The sequence below is a fragment of the Anser anser genome, assembly GCF_964211835.1.
Source record: "Anser anser genome assembly, contig: HAP1_SCAFFOLD_77, whole genome shotgun sequence".
Classification (NCBI taxonomy): domain Eukaryota; kingdom Metazoa; phylum Chordata; class Aves; order Anseriformes; family Anatidae; genus Anser; species Anser anser.
The window spans coordinates 703233-713249 of record NW_028153924.1 but is presented as its reverse complement, the minus strand read 5'-3'; the positions used below and the strand labels follow the sequence as shown (position 1 = coordinate 713249).

Genomic DNA, 10017 nt, shown 5'->3' with positions numbered 1-10017 from the left:
ATTCACTTGGAGGTTACTAATGATCTTGTGTCTTTTAAGAACACAGCATTAATGGACAAAATCCTCCACACCAGAGAAATCACAGAATCACAGAGGACTAAGTAAATAGTGCCATTAATCTAATAAATATGGAAGGGTACTACAAGAATTCTGTAGGCAGCTACTGGATTTAAAAGGAAACAGAAAGCCTGTAGAACTTTTGAGTTTTCCATCTTTTCTCCTAGAGGAGGGTGTAAATTTTACAAGGGATCCATTTCTGCATTAGCCCCTGTCCTTACCATAGCTGCTTTTTTGGCTGGAGGTCCCATTGTGTCAGCGTCAGAGGCAGTCCGTGGCTTCACAGCTGCTACAGCAGAGGGAAAACTGCCAGGTGCCTTACGTTTCAGTGCCTTCTTCTTGGGGGAAGCGACTTTCCCATCCCAAGGCTTCGCAAACATGTCAAAGTTGGCTAGAGTAAAAGGAAGAGAGAAGTGATACAGTCTTGCTCTGCCTCATGAAAAATCCACGTTCTCGTCCTCATTTCCACGGCCCGTCTACACAGTTAACTGTATTTGGCCAGCAGAAGTACACTGCCATTGCCTGGATTCTCAGCAATATCTTCCACATAGTAAACTCCGTCTACCAACAATCCATACAAAGGAACAAAGGAACTGAATAGCTACAGTAAATCATAATCCAGGACGAGGGAAACTCAGACACAGAGCGATCCCAAGTGCAAGCAATACTCTAAGACGTTGTATGAAGTCTAGTAAGATTCACAAATGTTGACAGCTTTTGTATTTAAAGTCTTGCTCCCTCTAGGAAAGGAAAAGCAGCAGGTATAGTAAGACAAGAGAGTGTATGCAACTGTTGTACCAGCTTCCTCTCCCCTGCAGTGATGTCCCACAAAATCTATTAAGTTGTTCTACAAAATCCAAATTTGTAGAGTCATATTCTAGTCTCCCATTCCTGACCTAACATCTGGCTGGCAGGAGAAGAAACGAAAGAAGGCTGGGTACTTGTTTTCTTTGTGTGTTTATTTCCTCGTGTCCCATGAGACAGAGAGAAAGGCTACAATGTGCAGTGCATGCAGCCTTTAAGCCCTCCTTATCTCCCTCACACAATCTCATTTTACAAAGTTGATATAATCTTAACAACGAGGCCTTTGATCCTCTGTCATTTTTGACAGAAACTGGCCCCCCACATTAAGACGCTGATGCATGCTTTACAAACACATACACGTGTCAAGTTAAGCAACACATGCCAAAGAGGAAGGTGAACTTGAACTCAACGCAGGGTGGACTTCATACCGTAAACAGATGGCAGAAAAAAACAGAATACCAAAATTAGACTAAAAAGCCCCTCAATGTGTTAATTTTCTAGTGGGAAATACAGAATACCATCACGTAATTAACGAAAACAGACATGGTTGCATGTTCTGGCCCTTCTTTGCCTTTGAACTTTGTAGCCTTAAACTCTTTTATCCTCTGCATTGAAGGAAAAAGCAAAGCAGATCCTGAGCAAACGGAACTTGCTCAATATGGGAAGCACCTCACCGGGGCAGGTATTAAAGCATCTTATTACCTGATAGCTTTGTGTTCCATAACGATTTCTGCCCGGCTGGGGCAGGTCCAGGTTGTGCTGGGGGAGCTGGCACATTTCCTCCACTCTGCTGCATCCGCAGAGCTTTCTCGCGCTTTATTTCTTCCAGGGTTTTAACACGCACTTCTCCTTCTGGCTTGGCTTTACCTGCCGGCTCCTTCGACTGCACTTTGCTGGGCCCGGAAAGAGTGAGCACGCTCTGCTTCTTGGGCTCACCCTCAATTTTTGCCCCTGCGCTGGGATCTTTGGTTTTACCATGCCATTCAGCCTGGGCTTTGGCTTGACATTCTCGTCTCTGAAGAGCTCTCTCACGACGGATTTCCTCCAGTGTTTTCACATGGATCTCTCCCTTTGGCTTAGCAGCCTTCCCTGTCATCATCAAGAAATGAGAAGCACCAACATTTAAAGAGAGTCCAACAATAGTTTAAGTCTCCAAAATTTGTCACAGTACTAAGGAAAACTAAGCCTGAGCATTCCCAATAACGCATCTTAGGACAATAGCCTAACATTCTCCTCCTCCTCTGAGCCACTTGTTGTATTTTGAAGACCAGCCCTATCCAGAGAGAGTTGCTACACAGAAATGCTAGTTTACTTGATTACTTTTTCAGACTGCATTTCAAATTCCTGCTCCCGGCAGTGGCTCTATTCTAATTGTATATGATGGTTCACAGAAGCAGCTTAAAACCTTGACAAGGCACAAGTGGAAAATAAACACACACCTAGAGCCAGATTTCTGATAGTGGCTGTCAGAAGAGCTTCAGCACTCGAGCAAGAGGAACCAGTTCTTTGTTTTCATTTGAATTCCTTTTTAGGGCTGTATGAAAACGGTCTAAGTTCACGGAAAGGAAGAAGGAGAAAGTATATTTAATAGCCAGTTGTTACCTTTCGCAGTACTAGTCCGTTGAGAAGGTAATCCTAGCCTCTCCTTCACAGACTTGGGAACTTGAACTGCAAAACAGAAAAAGACCAAATTAGGGAGGCTGCATAAACGTCAACTTTGTGTTCACATTCGAAAACAAGGCAGGAAAGGTAACTTTGAATCCCGGCGATTAAGACCTCAGCCAACATGCAAAAAGAAACATCGCAGGAAAAGGACAAACAGAAAGCCTAAATACAAAACCCGTGAATCACATCCAGATGCCTGTTTAGTAGCTGTACCTCTCTTTGGTGCTTTGTCAGCATTTCCCAGAACCTCCACCTTCTTCCCCAGCCTTTCAGCAAGGCTGCGCTTCACCGGAAGGGCGCTTACATCAGCTTCAGACAGAGAAAACAAGGAATATTTTAAGAACATTTCTTTGCAGGAAGATTTGAGAAAAGTCAACCACAAGCTTCTATTTTTCAAGCATATTTTCATAAAATTGCCTTTCAGCTGCTAAATGGTTTTTTTGCCATTTCTGCAGTCAACACAGATCTCCACTGCAATGCATTTTCCTCTCATACGTCAAAAATACTCTTCAATGCAGTCATATAGAGAAGGCGGCACCTAAATAACAGCTCATAAAAAGTTCTTACCCACGGAGGCTTTCCGTTTTCCTTGTTTCTCAGCAAGATCTAGTCGAACCACAGGTTCCTCCCCTAAAACAAAAGTAAAATTTTTCTATTTCATAGAAACCAGTAGCCAATAGAAATAGTATACTGTTAGCCCATGTCCAAAAAAAACCCAGCAAGGCACTGTTTTGACAGCTAAACCACACAAACTCACATTTCAACTATAATTAACTTAGAAAAAGTATCCATAGTCTCAGTGTTTGCCTCAAATTCCAGCTGAATGTAGTCGAGAATGAATCTGAGTCTGCTTGACAGCTATACTTTGTGCAGAACAGAGCTGCATAAGCAAGCAGAATATTATTAGGTACAAATGCTGAGAAATATTCCTTTCTAAGGTGAATGTCTATGAGTAGAAGTACTTCTTCACTTCTTTCCCTTTCAAAGGAATTTGCACAACTCTAAACAATATAATTTATACACAGACTCCTATCGCACTACTGTCCACACGTGCCACTGTCAGCCTCTTTAAAGCTTCAGAAATTGCTTCTTACATAGCACTGTCCTCTAGAGCTCTTTCTTCTCGTTACTCTCCTGTTTTTCAGTTATCCCCCTATTTGCATACTGACACATTTTTTTCTTTCTCCTGCTACTGCACTTAACCTGAGCACCAAAGCTTTCCAGTACAACCAGGGACTTTCAGCATAAAAGCATGTTTTGAACAGAAGGCGGCAGCACCAGGAGGCTAACAGGGGTGAATTGCCTTCCTTCTTGCTTAACCTTCCAGTTTAGGAGTAATGAAATCAAAACAAAAGCATGAATTATTACCTTCCTCTGTAGACAGTGTCACAGTTCTCACCACTGTCCGGACATTTTCCTTTTCCGGAGCAGGAAAAATCATAGAATCGACGGGAGGAAGAGAAGATCTTGAAGGACCTTCTGCTCAGAGCAAGCAAAACATAAGGAAGTTTACCAAACAGAAAAAACTATCACGAAGAGCAAAAAACTTTAATTATTCATTACTGTCAAACATACAGTGACCAGAGCATGCAAATAAGAGAGGTGACTAATTTGCCTCTGGTTGCCCTTGGAATTCCCATCTAGAATACCAGCTGGCTGAGAATCAGGTTGCTCGATGCCCCCAGCTAAACATGGAAGTCTATCCCTCAAGCAGCTCCCAGCCACCATCACCTGCCATTCTGAAGCCAATCAAATTTCACTTCTTTGGCAAAATAGTTGGATTCACCAAAGCATAGCCAGCTACCCGGTATTACTGGAAGAGTTTTTTTTTGAAAGAAAAATCATCACACAGGATGAAGGTGAACCGGGTAAGGAAGCAGGGAATATTAACTCACCACCGTGTCTCTTAGTTTTTTCCTTCATTTTCTGCAATTTGATTTCTTCAAGTGTTTTTATTCCAAAATTCAGACCGTCCTCTGAAAACAGAAAACAGTTAATGAGACTAAGGCTTAGAGGCACTCACTGAGGACCACAGATCCTCAGGCTTCTTAGTGCTCAGGAACTTTCAGAAGTATTTAGAATAAAGCCTGTCAACACTCCTCACAAGTGAAACAACCATAGAATCAATGGCATTTTGCCCCTCCTTTCACCCTTCAGGGTAAAAACTGTAGTTTTAATTTTAATCCATTTACGTGATATTAGATCCCTCTATCGTTAGATATGGCTTTCAACAGTGGTTGCCAGGCTGCACGTGCAGCCATTTAAACTCCATGCTGTGACCCTGTTTTGTTCTCCAAAAGGAAAGAAAAGGAGTTCAACTTTCTGACCCAATGGGCACATGATGGTATCAGGGAGAAATGAGATCATGGAAATAACCGAGTCCATTCAGCACCCCTACATTCTGTTGTGTTTTTACGCCACATTGCTTTTGAGTTAATTGTCAAGTTCTCCTTCCGATTTATCCTACTACAGGTGCTGGAATACCTTGTTTAGCAGTAGTAGCACTGGCTTTCCGAGTGGAAATCATCCGTAATCCATTTTGGCCTTCCTCAGCTGGTTGCTGGACGGGAGTTTTAGTTTCTTCTCCTTCCGCAGAAAGCTGGTCTGAAGGGGAAAAATCTATTCAGTTATGCATAGGCCAGATTGTTCGTGATTATGTAGCTCATGCAATGACACTTCAGTCCATGGTTCCTATAAAAAAGTTGTTGTTTTTTTTTTTTTTTTTTTTTAATACAGCTACACTGACCTGATGAACTCGTAAGTAGACTACCCTAGGACAAAACATCTAGGACTCTAGATTCTCTCTGCAGCTTTAACTACTACACAACATATTACTCTTCAGACAAAAAAAAAGGAATTTCCTTCCTAGTTTCACATAGAGCTTTACACAACAGACCAGCTAAAGCCAAGAGTGGTTCTAAGCTTTCCTCCAACATTTCAGGTTCTGTCCACTGGCTGCCAGACAAAGCCACCAGTGACCTGAGCGGACTGCCTGCCCTATCGCTAGTCAGACCTCAGGTCATCTGTGATTTAGACATTCATTTACAGCACAAATTCCTTCCAAGAACCAAAGACTTACACAATCATTTACAGCACAAATTCCTTCCAAGAACCAAACCATGCTCACCATCATCATCTTCATCATCATCTGCAGCATTGATTACAACTGGAGGGTGTGTAGGGCTTGGGACATTTTCCGAGTTTTCCACTTTCATCACCCGCCTTAGCTATGGAGAGGGATTGGACTGGACAGAAAGTTTGTTTTGCTGCAGTGACATCTGAGCCACTTTCAAATCATCGTCCGCGGACTCAGGCGGACTTGGCAGTGTAGCTAGAGGAAGAGGAGGATCATCAGTAATATGGCAGTTTAAAACTTTGACCACAATGCACGAAGATGGTAGCTAAGGCAGATAACCTGCACAGGCAATGAATGCAGCATCTCCTTTTGCCCATCCCGCCACTGTTTACACCGTGAACAATGACTTGCCTTCAAACAACAACACATCTCCCTACCACCCAGCAGAAGACGAAACAACAGAAAGCAAACTGCAAGGCAAATATCACACAAAGCAGAGAGAAGCTGAGCATGAAAGCAGAAAACAAATACCAGCAGTACAGCAGCAGTACACTCGGTTTAGCTGACCACCTAGGACTGCAGACCTTTTCCTGCACTCACAAATGAACGGTTACCTGATGTCTCCTACACTATTGGCACCCACTAAGTAATATGCAAAATTAATTCTTCAATACTTAAAGAAAAAGGACCTAAACTCACTCTTGCTTGGTGGTAAGAAGACGCCATCGATGTAACGTCCCTTTGCATGATGAAAAGCACAGTTGGCTTTCTGACAGCCTACTGGCTGCTTCTCCCAGTAGCAGGGAATCTCAGCGCGCTTTTTCTGAAGACAGAAAGAAAGACAAGCTCGTGATAACATGCACCTAAGGTTTGCAAAGAGATGCACAGTTCCAGGTCACGACAGCGATAGGGCTGTCACAATACAGTGCTGAAACATCATTCCAAAGGTCAGTTTATCACGGAAGTATAGTATTTCCGGGCATATTCACAAAGTTTGCAGAAGCTGTAACCACTATGCACGTTTAGCCTTGTCATCATTCAGTTTGAGAAGACAGGCACTCTCAGACATCAGTTTAGGGTGGGTTAAACTAATACACCTAGGATTATACTAGGATTATTCAGAGGGAAAAAGGACATCTTAAATTGCCTACGTTAACTCTATCCAGAACTACTTCTCGGAGACTTCGTTCTTCTGCACCTTTAACTTTCCCCACTGCTTCCTAGCCCAGGCAGCTAGAACAGCATTATCTGAAGGACTCCGGGACACAAGAGACCTGATAGATCATTATCAAGCCTGCTCTCAGGAGGCTAGTACAGCCTGTTTATTACCCCCCTGCTCCAGCAGGTTTTAGCAGTCTAGTTAGCGGTTATTCTGCATCTGTTGAGAAAATACTGTCGGCGTCTAATAAAAGAAAATCTTGCTAAGACATACCTAAGGCATTGATTTTATTTCCCTCTCCTTCCTCCCACCCCCTCCCCTGCTAACAGAAACCAGTGTAATTCCAAAGCAAAGGACTCTGTCCTGCAAAAGCACAATCAGCACACCTACAGCACTGAAAAATGCTTTTGTTGATTTATTTTGAGAACACATCTTTAGGCACTCACATCGATTTCCATGTGTCTGAATCGGCAGACATTCCTGAAACAACGACCCTCCTGCCACAGCGTGCAGACTGTCTCGTTCCCCAGAGCAGCTTCACAGTGGCGGAAGGAACAGTTGTCTCCCTGTAACCAAAAGGAAACCAACAAGGAAAATATAGTACAGCCTCAAAAACGTCCATGCTACTGCCTCAGGTTGCCACGATTGAATTCAGAATCTATCTGGTTATCACGTTAACCAAAGACCAGTGTGCCTCCTCCTCCTACTCTACCCCTTCCTGAAAAAAATGAAAAAAAAAAAAAAAACAACAAAAAAACAAAGCAAAGCAAAGCAAAAGAAACCCAGCCATACCTTGGTACAGGTAGAATAGAAATAGAAGTAGCAATCGTCTCCTTGTTTAGACATGCCGACAAGTTCTGATAACAAGCTCGGGTTCTCTCCACAGGGACTTCCTCTGCTCTTGGAGAGAGCTGTCTTCACCCTTGCTTGGGCTGAAAGTCTTCCACTGGCTTGTGATCAGTGAAATCTTCTTTTTAAAAGTAACCCTAAAGAAAGTACCAACAAGTGAAAAATAATGAGTAACAAGCATTTTTCCAGCTTTCTTCTGTTCATCAAATTAGTCTCTTGAGGAGAGCAATGCCTTGAAATCAGCTGTTACGGGAACTAACACAATATTAAACTAAAGTTCTGTAAAGCTGCCAGGAGCTTTGTCAGCAAGTGTTCTCTTCCACGTCCTCAATAATATGCCTTGGAGCACATCCGGAAGCCTGAAAATGGAGTCACTTCTTCAAAAACCACCTGATCATACATGCAAGGCAATGATCAACTATGGCTACGAGTAACTTCTACAGAACGCAGTATGACGCATTAAATAGCACGTTCCAGTCACTGTGGGTCTTCGAGTTCACCTACCTGGACAACCTCAGCAAAGTTATCGATCTTCAAAGACTTCCAGTTAACTTCTCCTGGAGGCTGAACCAACACTGAATCCGCGAATTAATGATAAAGGGGTAGGAAGAATTTGCCTCCTCACTTTGCCAAGGGAGCCTCTCATCCACAATTCAAACATAGGATGTGCTTTTAAACAGCTTATAACTAATGGAGGAAGCAAGTCCATCTGAACACTCTCTCAGACTGGAGACAGCCAGGGTTAGTTAGCTCTTCAAAAAATAAAAACCAAAAAAAAAAAAACACAAAACAAAACGAAAACAAAAAAACCCAGTGCATTTAGAGATGAACTCGTGATTCAAAGTGGCTGCAAAAATGAGGCTCCATCTTCCACAGCCAGAAAATTTGACTTTTTTTTTTTTTTTTTAATTCAAAATTCAGTATGTTCCAATCTCTGGTCTTCAAGATTTCTTCACCTATTAAGAAAACACTAAAACCTTTCCCCGTCTTTATTACCTGTACAGCAAAAAACACACCAGTGCACAGAAATACACAAATGTGCATACGCATACACACATATGTGTTTAGACACACACACGAGGAGTGAGTGATAGAAAGTTAGCGAGAGCGACAGTGGAAATCAGAAGTTTTGCCTTTTTGACACAGAGAGCGCGTAAAAACTCTCTCATTTTGAGGGAACTAGAAAAAAATGGAGGATCTACCAAATATTTTGATGAGTATGCCTTCGAGGCCAATGCTTTATACCATGAGTGATCTGGGGGCCAGCACACAAATAGGCATACATATGTATCACACAGTATCACGGATTTCTAGGTTGGAAGAGACCTCAAAATCATCGAGTCCAACCTCCGACCTAACACTAAGTACTCCACTAAACCATATCGCTAAGCTCTACATCTAAACGTCTTTTAAAGACCTCCAGGGATGGTGACTCCACCACCTCCCTGGGCAGCCCGTTCCAATGCTTAATAACCCTTTCGGTAAAGAAGTACTTCCTAACATCCAACCTAAAACTCCCCTGTCGCAACTTTTGCCCATTCCCCCTCGTCCTGTCACCAGGCATGTAGGAGAACAGACCAACCCCCACCTCTTTACAGCCTCCTTTAAGGTAACTGTAGAGAGCGATAAGGTCGCCCCTGAGCCTCCTCTTCTCCAGGCTGAGCAAGCCCAGCTCCCTCAGCCGCTCCTCGTAAGACTTGTTCTCCAGACCCCTCACCAGCTTGGTCGCCCTTCTCTGGACTCGCTCGAGCACGTCCATGTCCTTCCTGTAGCGAGGGGCCCAAAACTGAACACAGTACTCAAGGTGCGGCCTCACCAGAGCCGAGTACAGGGGCACAATCACTTCCCTAGACCTGCTGGCCACACTGCTTCTTATACAGGCCAGGATGCTGTTGGCCTTCTTGGCCACCTGGGCACACTGCTGGCTCATATTCAGCCGACTGTCAACCAACACTCCCAGGTCCTTCTCGGCCAGGCAGCTTTCCAGCCACTCATCTCCCAGCCTGTAGCTCTGCTTGGGGTTGTTGCGCCCCAGGTGCAGGACCCGGCACTTGGCCTTGTTGATCTTCATACAGTTGACCTCAGCCCATCGCTCCAGCCTATCCAGATCAAATATGTACATGCATACAGGATAAACATATCTATACACACAAGCGTGCACAGTATATGTCGTATGGTATCCATATCGAGAACAACTCGTAGCCCTGATCAGACACGTAGACTTGCAATCAATTAACAGCAGGAAGACAGCAGATCAAGGATACAGCAAGCTTTGAGAGGCAGGGCAATGCTCACTTTGCCAGTGGCATGGCTGCATGATACCAAGAATTTTGAATTAGTTTGATTTTTTGGAAGCAATTTGTTTTCTTTCTGCGCTGTAGCAAATACCACAGGTTTGCCATCACGT

The 10017-nt window shown here is 43.5% G+C and overlaps 1 protein-coding gene and 1 long non-coding RNA gene across 2 annotated transcripts; both read right to left on the bottom strand.

Annotated features, from left to right (window-relative positions):
• Positions 1-238: 238 nt before the first annotated feature.
• Positions 239-4312, bottom strand: LOC310891135 (zinc finger CCCH domain-containing protein 11A-like). The gene is made up of 6 exons (XM_083853427.1): positions 3895-4312; positions 3094-3156; positions 2740-2835; positions 2464-2529; positions 1564-1950; positions 239-448 (listed from the first exon to the last, which is right to left on the bottom strand). The coding sequence occupies exons 1-6, from the start codon at positions 3965-3967 to the stop codon at positions 240-242; spliced, it is 894 nt and encodes a 297-aa protein (XP_083709553.1). The 5' UTR covers positions 3968-4312; the 3' UTR covers position 239.
• A 1336-nt stretch (positions 4313-5648) lies between these two features.
• Positions 5649-7704, bottom strand: LOC310891136. Its single transcript, XR_014577443.1, has 3 exons — positions 7208-7704; positions 6302-6425; positions 5649-5857 (listed from the first exon to the last, which is right to left on the bottom strand). It is a non-coding gene; the product is annotated as an uncharacterized lncRNA (long non-coding RNA).
• Positions 7705-10017: the final 2313 nt, after the last annotated feature.

Coding starts and splice junctions, on each gene's coding strand:
- LOC310891135 (XM_083853427.1), bottom strand. CDS start 3,967: ATGATTTTTCCTGCTCCGGAAAAGGAAAATGTCCGGACAGTGGTGAGA. Junction 3,157..3,894: donor GACACTGTCTACAGAGGAAG/GTAATAATTCAT, acceptor CTTTTGTTTTAG/GGGAGGAACCTGTGGTTCGA. Junction 2,836..3,093: donor AAAACGGAAAGCCTCCGTGG/GTAAGAACTTTT, acceptor CTCTGTCTGAAG/CTGATGTAAGCGCCCTTCCG.